The sequence below is a fragment of the Penicillium solitum genome (assembly GCF_028829755.1).
Source record: "Penicillium solitum strain IBT 25940 chromosome Unknown utg000005l_segment0_segment0, whole genome shotgun sequence".
Lineage (NCBI taxonomy): Eukaryota > Fungi > Ascomycota > Eurotiomycetes > Eurotiales > Aspergillaceae > Penicillium > Penicillium solitum.
The window spans coordinates 2,113,501-2,125,550 of NW_027072125.1; the positions used below are offsets into that span (position 1 = coordinate 2,113,501).

At 49.1% G+C, this 12,050-nt stretch overlaps 8 protein-coding genes across 8 annotated transcripts; 3 read left to right on the forward strand and 5 right to left on the reverse strand.

Moving 5' to 3' along the window:
* Positions 1 to 17: 17 nt before the first annotated feature.
* N7455_008430 (cytochrome oxidase assembly protein SHY1) lies at positions 18 to 1,188 on the reverse strand (the record flags this gene model as incomplete). The annotated part of the gene is made up of 4 exons (XM_040959031.2): positions 18 to 117; positions 179 to 284; positions 346 to 855; positions 948 to 1,188. 4 exons carry the CDS (start codon positions 1,186 to 1,188, stop codon positions 18 to 20), a joined length of 957 nt encoding a protein of 318 aa, XP_040810563.2.
* A 165-nt stretch (positions 1,189 to 1,353) lies between these two features.
* Positions 1,354 to 2,977, forward strand: N7455_008431 (UBX domain-containing protein). Its single transcript, XM_040959044.2, has 5 exons — positions 1,354 to 1,467; positions 1,528 to 1,580; positions 1,632 to 1,750; positions 1,812 to 2,787; positions 2,842 to 2,977. The coding sequence occupies exons 1-5, from the start codon at positions 1,383 to 1,385 to the stop codon at positions 2,884 to 2,886; spliced, it is 1,278 nt and encodes a 425-aa protein (XP_040810550.2). The 5' UTR covers positions 1,354 to 1,382; the 3' UTR covers positions 2,887 to 2,977.
* A 377-nt stretch (positions 2,978 to 3,354) lies between these two features.
* N7455_008432 (coiled-coil-helix-coiled-coil-helix domain-containing protein) lies at positions 3,355 to 4,013 on the reverse strand (the record flags this gene model as incomplete). Its single annotated transcript, XM_040958973.1, has 3 exons — positions 3,355 to 3,387; positions 3,448 to 3,700; positions 3,799 to 4,013. 3 exons carry the CDS (start codon positions 4,011 to 4,013, stop codon positions 3,355 to 3,357), a joined length of 501 nt encoding a protein of 166 aa, XP_040810608.1.
* Positions 4,014 to 4,688: 675 nt separating this feature from the next.
* Positions 4,689 to 5,513, reverse strand: N7455_008433 (Sas10/Utp3/C1D family protein; the record flags this gene model as incomplete). The annotated part of the gene is made up of 3 exons (XM_040958946.2): positions 4,689 to 5,057; positions 5,113 to 5,279; positions 5,333 to 5,513. The coding sequence occupies 3 exons, from the start codon at positions 5,511 to 5,513 to the stop codon at positions 4,689 to 4,691; spliced, it is 717 nt and encodes a 238-aa protein (XP_040810555.2).
* Positions 5,514 to 5,851: 338 nt separating this feature from the next.
* On the forward strand, positions 5,852 to 7,168 carry N7455_008434 (ketopantoate reductase family protein; the record flags this gene model as incomplete). Its single annotated transcript, XM_040959051.2, has 1 exon — positions 5,852 to 7,168. The coding sequence occupies one exon, from the start codon at positions 5,852 to 5,854 to the stop codon at positions 7,166 to 7,168; it is 1,317 nt and encodes a 438-aa protein (XP_040810560.2).
* A 113-nt stretch (positions 7,169 to 7,281) lies between these two features.
* On the reverse strand, positions 7,282 to 8,842 carry N7455_008435 (uncharacterized protein; the record flags this gene model as incomplete). The annotated part of the gene is made up of 5 exons (XM_040959028.2): positions 7,282 to 7,610; positions 7,695 to 7,809; positions 7,873 to 7,990; positions 8,047 to 8,637; positions 8,702 to 8,842. 5 exons carry the CDS (start codon positions 8,840 to 8,842, stop codon positions 7,289 to 7,291), a joined length of 1,287 nt encoding a protein of 428 aa, XP_040810540.2. The 3' UTR covers positions 7,282 to 7,288.
* Positions 8,843 to 9,197: 355 nt separating this feature from the next.
* coq4 (ubiquinone biosynthesis protein COQ4) lies at positions 9,198 to 10,159 on the forward strand (the record flags this gene model as incomplete). Its single annotated transcript, XM_040959069.2, has 2 exons — positions 9,198 to 9,439; positions 9,510 to 10,159. The coding sequence occupies exons 1-2, from the start codon at positions 9,232 to 9,234 to the stop codon at positions 10,157 to 10,159; spliced, it is 858 nt and encodes a 285-aa protein (XP_040810506.1). The 5' UTR covers positions 9,198 to 9,231.
* A 268-nt stretch (positions 10,160 to 10,427) lies between these two features.
* N7455_008437 (DNA-binding protein) lies at positions 10,428 to 11,070 on the reverse strand (the record flags this gene model as incomplete). Its single annotated transcript, XM_040959060.1, has 4 exons — positions 10,428 to 10,711; positions 10,821 to 10,831; positions 10,886 to 10,980; positions 11,047 to 11,070. 4 exons carry the CDS (start codon positions 11,068 to 11,070, stop codon positions 10,428 to 10,430), a joined length of 414 nt encoding a protein of 137 aa, XP_040810531.1.
* Positions 11,071 to 12,050: the final 980 nt, after the last annotated feature.

The window sequence follows — 12,050 nt, forward strand, 5'->3', positions numbered from 1 at the left end:
TGGAATCCCACTACCGACTACCAGTTTCGGTTTTGGCGAACTCGGCGCAGTGCCTCGTTGGGGTTCTTCCGAATAACCATCCACATCATGATGGTCGTGGCCAAAGATAGGCCATACCTGTAAAGTATGAGCGACAATCTCGAGTGGGAAGGAAAAGCATGCAACGGATCCAACTTACCAGGTGAAGATGTATTGAGAATGGTTGTTTCTCAAATTCACCTCTGCGGCGCGGCCAATCGGGATACCCTTGGCCTCGCGATCATATGATTCGAGGAGGTCAGGCACTGGAAACACAAATCATCATTAGCCATGCATTAGCAAGATAGTTCAATCTAGCCTCCTTACCCATTGTCTGCTCAATCCAAACAGGCTGGCTCCCGCTCTTCTCCGCCATCTGATTGATATCGGGAAAGTAGAACTTCCCCTCCTCCGGCTTGTTGTCCGGCGTAAACATGTTCTTCTTCCATGGCTCTCGTAGCAAACCCTCCACAGTCACCTCTTCATCCAGTACACCCAAAGGCCGGTCTTTTTGGTCCTTCAGCTTCCTTGAGATCCAACCCCGGTTCACAAGTACGGTACTCTGTCCCTCTCGCTCGAGGGGAGTCACCACGATAAACCCGTCCTCTCCTTCGTTCATGCGGGGTCCAACCAGCATTTCCTTGTCATGGCGGAGACGGCCGGTAGCGTACACGCGGCGGTAGTCGAACTCTGAAATGGCATCCGGGTCGATTCGGGGCGGCAGTGGCAGAGGAGGCTTCACGAGACGGTCCTCGAATTTGGCCATCAGTTTGGTTTTCCAGTCCAGGCGCTGTACCTGCCATGTTCCCAGGATAAATGAGATGATAGGAATCAGAGCTATATATGTGTAGAATAATACGTTAGTAATTATCCCTTAGCCGTTGAAATATAGTATTCTCGAGAATATGTAGCATTAGACATTAACGCACCCAAAATGATCAGACCAGGTCCATGTTTCTTATTAACCCGGACAAGTCTCGCCGGATGGTCCACGATATTCAGACCCTCAGCCAGCTGACGCGATTGCGAGATATGGCGGAATTGTTGTAGGCGGAATTTGGCGCAGATGGAATCGATCTTCGATGGTACACGAGGGCTCCGAATAGCCCAAGTCGGCGGTGTCCAGACCCTCGCGGATGTCTTCTGCAAAGCAGAAAAGATCGGCCGCATGTTGACGGTTTAGAAAATGTGAAGAATGAGTTGAGCTTTGGACGATGTACGAGTTGGAGTTTCTTGCTGCAAATGCGACGGCAGTTGGAATTTCGGGATCGGGGGTTACCGTGACCGCCCACGCTACTCCAATCTATACTTGTCTCTCCGCACCGGCCTTCTCATGTTCTCTAAGTCTTTACTGGAATGCGATCATGACACTTTTCTACAACGGATCCCTTCAGGAGGGCATTGCTGCTGCAGTGAGAGATGCCAAAGCAGTTACTTGCTTTGTTAGAGGTCGCTAGCTTCTCCCCGCATGGAATGACATGTCGCTGATCTTGGGACTTGAACATATAGATGACGAGGAGTTGAGCTCTCAATGGGAAGATGCTTACTTTGGTGATGATGAGGTACGTCCACTCGCTACAATTGAATGTCTGACTGTATCTGACTCCATGCAGGTTGCACAAGCACTCAATGCCAAAGCAGTTGTATTGCGCTTGACAGCGGGGTCACAGGAAGCTGGATTCCTGGCCCCTTTTTGTCCGATTTCAAAATTTCCGACTGTCATTCTTATCAAGTACGCTTAACTGTTCAACGCCTGTGGGCAACTCAGTGTTGGTTTGCTGACTTCGTTCCAGGAACGGCACGCTGAAGGAATACATCGGGCCAGATATCTCGAAAGATGACTTCCGCAGTCGATTGATTGCAGCTTTGGAAAATGAACAGACACCTAGTCCTTCGCAGCAACTACCAAGCAATGACACTCCTACCGCTTCAACTAATAACACGCCGGGGTCAGTCACGCCCCAACCCCAGCCTGAGGCGCCATCCAATGCCAGCAAATCCGCAAACCAAGCAAGCGGAATTGCGACCAAGAAACGATCACAGAATGAGCAAATACCCAAGAAAGCTGCAGAACCTGCAAAGGCAGCGGGCTCTACATCTCAGAAGCACTTATCATCGAAAGAAATCAGCCATAAAGACATTAAAGGCAAAGCACCGATGGGGTCTAAGAAGCCCACTGACAAGGGTGTTGTAAAGAGCGAACTCCAAGAGCCAAAACCTATAGTCCCTCGAGGACCTCCAACCGAGTACCGGCTACAAGTGCGCCTGTTTGATGGAAGCTCCGTCCGATCCAGCTTTACACCCACTCAGACCATCCGAAATGATGTACGGGCTTGGCTTGATCAGAAGATGGAAGACGACAACCGACCCTATAACCTGAAACATATCTTAACCCCCCTCCCCAGTGAAACTCTTTCCGTCGCCCAGGAATCGCAAACTCTCCGAGACTTAGGCCTCGGTTCCACCGCGAATCTGGTCATGGTCCCTGTATCAACATACACGGAGGCCTATTCGGCAGCGGGTAGCTTGCCTGTTCGTGGTATCTCTGCCGTCTACAACTTGGCCTCTTCTGCTGCCAGCACCGCAACAGGCCTTGTGGGCTCATTCCTTGGGTATGGCTCCACCGCACCAGCAAGCGGTGCATCCACCCCTTCGCCCTCTCCCGCTACTAGCAATTCTCAACGTCCTAGGACCACAGGACCCAATATTCGGACGCTGAGAGATCAGCAAGATGGACGTGGGAATAGTCAGCTTTACAATGGGAACCAGGTAGGTGACGCTAAGTGAGGATATTTGTTCAGGTTTGGCTAACACATTTCTTAGTTGAACTTCGAGCCACGGAAGAACCAAGATGACAAGGATAAATAAGTCCTAGCGGTATTTCAAGCTTGCTTTGGTGTTCTTGCATTATTTATCTATGGCGTTCATGGATCGGACGGATTAACCTACAACGCTCTGTACTATGACACTAACTATTTTTTTTGGCTTTTTGATTACTGTAAAGTTGGCAGTCATAATAAGTGACCTTGTCCACGAAGTTACTGAGTGCCCATTTTAATCCCATTTGGATTTAATACAGGCATTAGTCCAAATCACCATCAGATAACTACAGATGTAGGAAATTCGTTAAATTCATGCATTCGAATTCTTGATTCGGTAGTCAAGCATTGATTCCTTTATCGAGGAGAGATGGTATAAAGTACAAAGAGGGGATATGGAAATGGCTATGCAAAAGATTGGCTATGAACAATCAAGCCCATAAACCCCATCACTTATTACTAAAAAAAAATGGTATCTGTCTTTCTGACCACGAAGGGTCAAATTGGTACCAAACCCTTAGTAGGGCTTAGCGGCAGCCTGGCAAGCTTTCTGCGGGACATTAGTACAATATTTAAAAAGCAGGGGGAAATAAAACAAGTGTAAACATACCAGCTGATCAAGGTACCAACCGCAAATGCCCAGGTTACCCTGGTTCTCATCCATGCAAGTGCGGAAGTTGCGAACATCAACCTCACAGGCGGGGTTCTCGTACGAGGTCTGGGAAGCGTTGCTCTGGTAGAGGCCGTTGTCCATAGCCTGGGCCTGGGCAGGGGGAGCCTGCTGGGCCTCAGCGGGGGCGCTGGAGCCACCACCGAAGAAGCCACCGATGGCGTGGCCGATGGAAGAGCCGACGGCAACACCACTGGATCGAAATTACTGTTAGCACATATTTCGGGAAAAGTCGATCCTAACCCCGGATTTTATCGGGGAAGGCAACACGAAGCCGGGATTGCAACTTACGCTGCGGTCGAGGCCATCTGGCCGAAGAGTCCAGGGCCGGCACTCTGCTGCTGCATAGGAGGAGCCTGCTGGGCCTGTGGGGGTTGAGCAGCGGTCGAGTGAGGCTGCGACTGCTGGTGCGAGGGAGCAGCCGCGGGCCGAGCAGGAGCGGCGGTAGGACGGCTGGGAGCGCTGCGCGCAGGGGTGGGAGCGGCACGGCGTTGTTGACGAGGCATTTTGATGGTTGTGTGTGGGTTTGTTTGGACGAATGTAAAAGGGAGGTGAGGATATGCAAGTTGAGATAAGTATAAGTTCTAGTTAGTGGAGAAAGAAGAAGCTAGAAGATGAGTAAGTTCGGCCACTGAGGCAAACTCCGATGCAAACCTTGGAGATTCCTGGACGCTGATTGGTGGATGACTGTCACGTGGATCGGACATTACGGTGCCGGCTGCCCGGCGCGGAGTCAGGAACGGGTTTACCACGGGAATTACTAGCATGTGCTATTAAAAGCAATAGAATAGATGTGCGCGAATTATGTCATGGAAAGAAGCAGCCAGTTTTATCTACTAGCTTGCGCATAGAATGTATCGAAGAGCTAGTTGTAGTTCCCATTGCGGAAGGGTATCTTGATTCATGGAGACATCCAAGTCTCGTACATACATAGTAGTACATAGAGCCACTCATCGTGGTCTCGAGATGGCCGAGGCATCCATATAAATGGAAGCTCATGGCCGGACAGGTTTGGCACAGCGATGATTAGATTCGACAATGCATGTTGTGTCGACAGAGGTTCTGGTAATGATGACGCATAGCCAATGCTATGTTTTGAGACCGCCCGGCAGTCCGTCCTTGGTATTCGATGCGCAAGGCAGTCCGTACTTAGTTTCCACCAAAATTGAGGCGCAGTGCAATCATTGGGCCTTGCGGGCCTTTCGGGAGTCCTCCTTCTTCAGCCGGCGCTCCTTCTTCTCTTCTTTCAGTGTCGCCTTGTTGGTTTTCCTCTCTTTCTTTGACTTGCTGTTTTCTGATTTGTGCTCTCCCTTGGATTTCTTTTTGCTATCCTTCTCGGTCTTTCCGGGGTGATTTGTGTCAATCTGGGGCTCTGCTGCTGTTGCAATGTCCACGCCCCCTTCAGAATCATCATCGTCAGAATCGTTACTGGATTGCGCTTTCGAGGCCTCCATGCTCTTGCGGGCGAGCATGGTTGCTTTGAACTCAGCACGGGCTCGCTCTTTGGCCTGCTTTTCTGCCCGTTCCAAGTCATACTTATCATTGCCAGCCTGTATAAACTTGGTCAGTGGCCATTATAATACAATTGAATAAGTCAACACTTACAAGGCCATGTTTGATAAATCTGCCCGCAGCTGCCTTATCAAGAGTCATAGGGCGTTCCTCAGGCTCGGTCTCCAGTGCCTTGATCTTTTCAAAGTACTGCTTCACACGGGTCAGTTCCCGGAACACCGGGTGCTGCTTCGCATCCACGCCATGAAGCCGCAGATAAGCTGTCCAATTTCATTAGTATAAACAAAGTTTGGAAGCCTGCAGTATGACGTACAGAATATTAGTGATTCTAGTGTGTAGGTGATCAACACGTGAAGTTTTGCTTTGTCCATAACAGGCAATTTGTTCGAGTTTTTGAGGAGTGTGCTGGCCAAAAGAGGCTGGAGAACACCCTCCAAATCATCGACATTGTCATCCAGCTGCTCAAGCAGCGGTAGTAGATCTGTTGGATCCATGGCGGTGAGATGTGGTGTAGATGAGAAATTGCTTGATCTAAGAAAAAAATAAGACGGGTTCAACTCGGGCGGTAACGGCGGGCGGTGTGGATTCTGGACCGATTATCATCTGCGCAACTGAGATCGCCGAGAACACACGCATATCCAACAATTGCTTGATTGCTTAAAAATAGGCCTTGGTGGACACACCAGTCGCCGGGCTCTTACCTATTTGCGAATACCCATGACATAAAGATCGATACTTCACCAACCCTGTCATTCTGACCTCCTCCCATCGCCAAACACATACTTGCAACTCAGTCGGATATACCGGGGAGCTTTTCCTCAACGCTCTCAGAATGCAGTCGACATTTCGGCCCCGCTCTTTGTGGCGAACTGGCATTCTTGGTACATGTTTTCGCTCCCGGTTCCAAGTCTATGGCGGGCCAAGCACACGATTTATCTCAACATGGAAGGAAGAGTTGCATGAGGTCAACCATGATAGCAATGCCCCTCTGTCAGGACGAGTGCATATCCTCGGAATGGGCAATCTAGGTTGCTTCTTTGCCCATTCTTTAGCCACGAGACGGTCACCGCCGCCAATCACAATCTGCCTACACAATGACTATCTCTACCAAGCCTTTGTTCGAAAAAGGGGACAAATTTCTGTCAGCACCCATGGCCTTGACGATGTCAGAACGGGATTTGACGTTGAAACAGTGGATGAAGAAGGTAGATGGTACACAATGCCGCCTGTTGACAACCGGCCCTCGTCGTTCAATTCCGAGTCTCCACCAGATAATGGTCCCATCGAGTGCCTGATTATTTGCACCAAGGCGCATCACACGGAACTTGCCATTAAAGATATTAGTCATCGCCTGACCAAAGACTCAACCATTTGTCTTGTCCATAATGGCATGGGCGTACTCGACTCTATCAATCAAAATGTTTTCCCCGATCCCAACAATCGACCACATTACATCCAAACGGTCTTCAGCCATGGTCTGGGTAGGAACGACTCGTTCAAGATTTCGCATTTGGGCGTTGGGACCACAATCTTCAGCCCGGTTGGAGATCCCAATATCCCTCCCACAACACCGGAAGCTGACCATACGTGGGCGCCGTCCACAAAATATCTTCTTCGCCTGTTGACTCTCACTCCACCCTTGGTCGCCGTGGCTGACACACCAGCGGGTCTGTTGCAATATCAACTTGAGAAATTGGCAGTGAACTGCGTCATTAATCCCCTGACTGCACTGAGCGACTGTACCAATGGCGAAATCCTCTACTCGTTCAGCTTCACCCGTGTCATGCGGCTGCTACTTTTTGAGATCTCCGCCGTGATCTGTGCTCTTCCTGAACTCCAAGGTATCCCGGGCATCGAAGACCGCTTCTCTCCAGAACGCCTGCGTCGTTTGGTCGTGAACATCGCAAGCAACACGGCCAAGAACCACAGTTCAATGCAGCAAGATATCAACCAGCGGAGATTGACAGAGATTGAATACTTCAACGGATGGATTGTGCGTCGTGGTGAAGAACTGGGTATCAAATGCGCACTCAACTACATGATCAAGCATTTGGTCGCTGCCAAAGCGGCTACGCATCGGAGCCGAGAGGCTGGCGCGATTCCCCTCGACCTCGACAATGTCATCTCTACCAATGAACCTCCCGTCTAAACAGCTCTGGACTACCTTCTACTCTGTCGAATACTTACTCTGCCTTGGCTCCTAGTCATATCTCTCTGTGTGTGAGCAGGTCAAATGGTTAACAATAATCTAAATTTTTGCGGATAATCTCTATACAGAGACATTTTTGGCCGCATGATCGCAGAGATCCTTGATCTGCCTCCACCGTCTCAGCAGCATCTCTGCTTTTGAACGATGTGCTTGAACCGTGGTGTTGAGTTCCATGGCCTTCTGCAGCGCCGCTATAGTTGCATCTGCCTCTGCGGCATATATCAGAATCCACCTTTTGATGGTGGCCTCAGATCGACTCTCATCCAAGCCCTGTGATTGGCCTTCAAGAACATGGTTCCGCCAATCCTCCTCCTTCATATAACTCAGACATGCAGCGACCTCTGTGCGGTAACAGGGTCCATGGGGAGTGACTTGGTAGTTACTAGCGCTGTGTCAGTGGATAACTGTATATATATCGCGTGCAAAATGCGCATTGTCATGTAAAATATCAAATCAAACCACATACCCATAATACTGATTCAACCACAACTCCTCTTGCTGTTCGGTGGAATGGATGTCCCGAAAAACGATATCGTCGAGATAGATCGAATCTGCTTCATTCACATCAAGGAAGAAGCCATCTATAGAATGGAAGGGGACAAAGTCAGCATGTCGAAAAGAAGAAGATAACAACGCTTTCTCACATTCTGCTAGTAAAGTATCATTCGGATGACTGCCGTAGTTCATGTACACTTCCTCGCCCTCCTCATAATCTTTCGTGGCGCGAAATTCGTATGTATTCTCATCAAATTTGACATCCCGCTATTTCCATGTGTTAGCTCGGTCAATATAACATGAAACTCAGACAAAGCACGTACAGCAACATCCGCATGATTGAAGTAATCAGCAAAAGGCACCAGCCCCATCGCATCGTTGGGGTCTTCTGGCGTTTCCTGTCCCTCCCCAATCCAATAGAAGCTCCTCGTATTCACAATCAGCCAGTGGTATGAGAATTTCTCCCAGTTGGTATCCGGAAAGGCAGAGATGACGTCCGTCCATGCTTTGCGCAAGCGCTGAGCCTGCTGCGAAAGAATGTTCTGGTAGTCTGAGCTGTATTTCCTCGTCTTTGGGCTTGGGTTTAGCGTATTCCAGAGCCCTGAAATTGATGTGGGGAGAAGACTTGGCTGCTTCGAGTCCGTCGAAGCGTCCTCTTTGCTGCTGGGCAACTGCGGTCCTCCCAGTGCGGTTGGCCAGAGGATAGGCATGCTGTCTTCGAAGTCTTTGCGGCTGGGCCAAGACTTTTGCCATAGCTCGTATTTTGACAGTTCATACGGTGCACCGTGCGTGAGATATGCCGCCAAAAGTGCGTGTACAGCAATGTCTTCTGGGAGTTTTTCAATAAGGGAGGAAGGGATATCTTCAACCCTTAGCATCAACTGTGTCGGCACTTGGAGGACAATCTCTCCTTTCTGAATAGATACTTGGTGAGTAAATATACAAATGAGGAGTATACATAGATTTGAGGATTCATACTTTGATGTTCCGGGTAGCCATCATTCCTAGCCCACGTCCTTGGAACCGGGCTGGGGTCACCGAGTTGGTGTTTATGCCATTGGAGGTTGCCCATTCTGTGAAGGCCTCATGCTCTTCCCCGGGCCACCATTCTGGCTTCATATCGTATGGTTTTTGTGCTTCTTGGCAGACTTTGAGAAGCTTGCTCCAGTCAGTATATACTACGAGATGGGGATTGAGTTGGAGAGATATATATTTGTTAAAACACACCTTCAGATGGGCCTGTTCTATTATATCTTGTTTTCTGAAGTCAAAAAAAGCCTAAAAGAAATGTTTGGTAGTCTTCAAACGCGTCGATGTGTGTCTGAAATTCACTCTACAATGTGGAGCAGATGCAGGTTATCGGCGATAAACGGCGTTATCATGATCTACGGCAGGGCACAACAGCCACTTATGCTGTCCCTGCCGATCTGATAATCATACCACTTCTTCTTTCACCTCAGCTTTCGTTCCCAGACCATGCACAAGTTCCTCTGGCTTTGGGATTCATAATGTCGGTACTCGGGAGGCGTGGAGCAATTGAGCTTCGAGCCTTGGCTGCCAGTCCAAATATATCAGCTGCAAGCACTCTACGGCCCTTTTCCGTTCTGAACCGCCCACCACCAAACTATCCCGGCCATGTCCCATTGACTACTATCGAACGCGGGGCTCTGGCCTTAGGCTCGGCAATTGGATCCCTTATCAACCCTAGAAGAGCGGGTGCGTGAATATAATTTCCTACAGAGCCAGTATAAGATCTCGGATCACGATCTAACATGGTACTATATAGATCTCATTGCGGCCTTGGGCGAAGCCACCGCGACACCATTTTTCATATACCGACTCCGTGATGCCATGCTCTCAGACCCAACAGGGCGCCGCATTCTCCGTGATCGCCCCCGCATCACTTCCGAAACCCTCAAAATGGCGCATCTCCGCACGCTCCCCGAGAACTCCGTCGGCCGGGCATACGCTAAATGGCTAGATCGTGAGGGTGTGTCTCCTGACACCCGAGATAATGTCCAGTACATCGACAATGAAGAATGTGCATATGTCATGCAGCGATACCGCGAGTGCCATGACTTCTACCACGCAGTGACGGGTCTACCGATTTTTGTGGAGGGCGAGCTGGCCCTCAAGGCGCTGGAGTTCCTAAACACACTTCTGCCCATGACGGGGCTGAGTCTATTCGCCTTTGTGAGGATGAAGCCCGCTGAGAAAGAGCGGTTCCTCTCGTTACATCTCCCGTGGGCTATTCGCAGTGGGCTGGGGAGTAAGGAGCTTATCAATGTTTATTGGGAGGAGGTGTTGGAGAAAGATGTGGACGAGCTTAGAGCCGAGCTGAATATTGAGCGTCCGCCGGATCTCAGAGAGATTCGGAAGATGATTAGGCAGCAGCAGAAGCGGGAAAAGGAGAGACAGCAACAGGCTTCGAACTGAGCTGGGTTGCGATGGATCTCGAATATAGGGAGAGATGTATGATTATTGGATCGTTGTAAACCATATCACCGAGGCGCATATGCGCAGATGCGAGGCTGATTGCCCTCAATTTCAACCCAACTGCAAATAGTGTAAAAGAAAGAAGGACCATAACGCCTGGAGTAGATTTTCCCAGTGGGCCACGAGCGGATAGCAACAGAGGTATCCGAATGCAATAAACAAAAGGGCCATGGGCTCAAGTGATCATAAATCAAATTTTATGCGACCCTTACAGGTCCAAGAGATCATCATCGTCATCCCACCCACCTTTGCGGCGAGAGATAACGATCTTGTGCTCCTCCTCCTCTTTGCGCTGGTTCTCCGCGACAGCCCCCAACAACTCCTTGAGCTGTGTCTCGGTTACCTTTGCCCGTAACTGTCCAGACTGGGCGAGCATGATGAGACGGTTCTCGATATCTGTTGCGCGCGATTCCTTAACGAGGCGGATACGGCCCAGGCGATCGGCAGCGTCGGGGTCGAGGATTTGTTGCAGGATCGAAGCGCGTTGTTCGGCTAAGATAAATCAAAGATGGGTTAGAAATGCGGCGATATAAGGACGTTGCTTATAGTCCATCGAATGCGAATCGGTGGACTGATGAAACGTTAGGATCTTGAGACCTACCCTCTGCTTGTCTGGTTGCGTTCGTTAGCATACAGTATATTCTTGCGACTTGTTCCAACCCTTACCTCCTCTGCTGTGCCTGCTCGCCACCATCCTGGCCGCCTGGACCACCTCCGCGGGGTCCTTGTTGCTGGAGTTGCGCGAGACGAGCTCGTCGGATCTATTTCCTCTCTTAGTACTAGAATCAAAAGGCATAAACCTTTCATAATATGGCTGTGGGACTGACCTCTTCTAGCTCTGCGTCCGCCATTGTGGATATTCAAATAGAGTGAGGGGCTTTGGTTGTTCAAATGTTGAAGAGTCGAGGATTAAATTGGTGAACCCCACTTGGGCTCGCCTGAGTACGGAGGGGTGTAACGACCATACTTGATTCCGGGGTAGTTTTGAACTACATATGTATGAATATGTATACAACGATGTACTTGGTAGAGTATGTACATGTATGTAGGTACTATTAGGAATTGAATTATCCAATTGTCTTGGAAATGATAATTGTTGCTATATATATTTAACTATGCTATATATTTTGTATGAAGCCATCCTCACCTTCTACAAAAGACAATTAAAATCCTAGAAAATTGTCAAATAATAGGAGATAGAAATAGGTAAGAGATAGATAAATAGTCACTATATAATGTTAACACCATACTCTTCTATATTAAATGCCATTCCCCTCCTCGGAGTTAAGTCTCGTATCCGCACTAGTAGTACGAGCGACCAAGTGCCTGCGGGGGAATTACACGTGGAACTACATTTCAACCTTTGTACACCTATGCATATAAATCATGTGTTAATCAATTTATGTAATTGGCCTTGGCCTCTAGGGCTAAGTAGTATTTTACTATATTCGCATTGTCATTGCATGTTTTGCGTGATAAGACCTTAACCTGTACTCCGTACTCCGTACTTAGGCGCCTATCACGTAGGCAGCCACTAAAAGCACGGTATCTTACGGAGTAGATCCATCACGAATGTACGAAATACTGCGCCTTTTGAGGGGCAAATCTCAAAAAGTAAATTAATTATCGATAGCTTCAGGTTTAGCTCCAAACTATTTCCCCGAGAGGGTTATCAGAAGCGCCCGGGGTGTCCCCGTTCCGTCTCCGGGTGGCAATGCTGAATTTGTCCCCTCACATTGGTCGTTCCCCTTTGAAAAAAAAAACCCCATATTCAACATCTCATACGATTAAAATCTTCAGCTCCTTCTTACAAGTGCATAGCGCAGTCGAT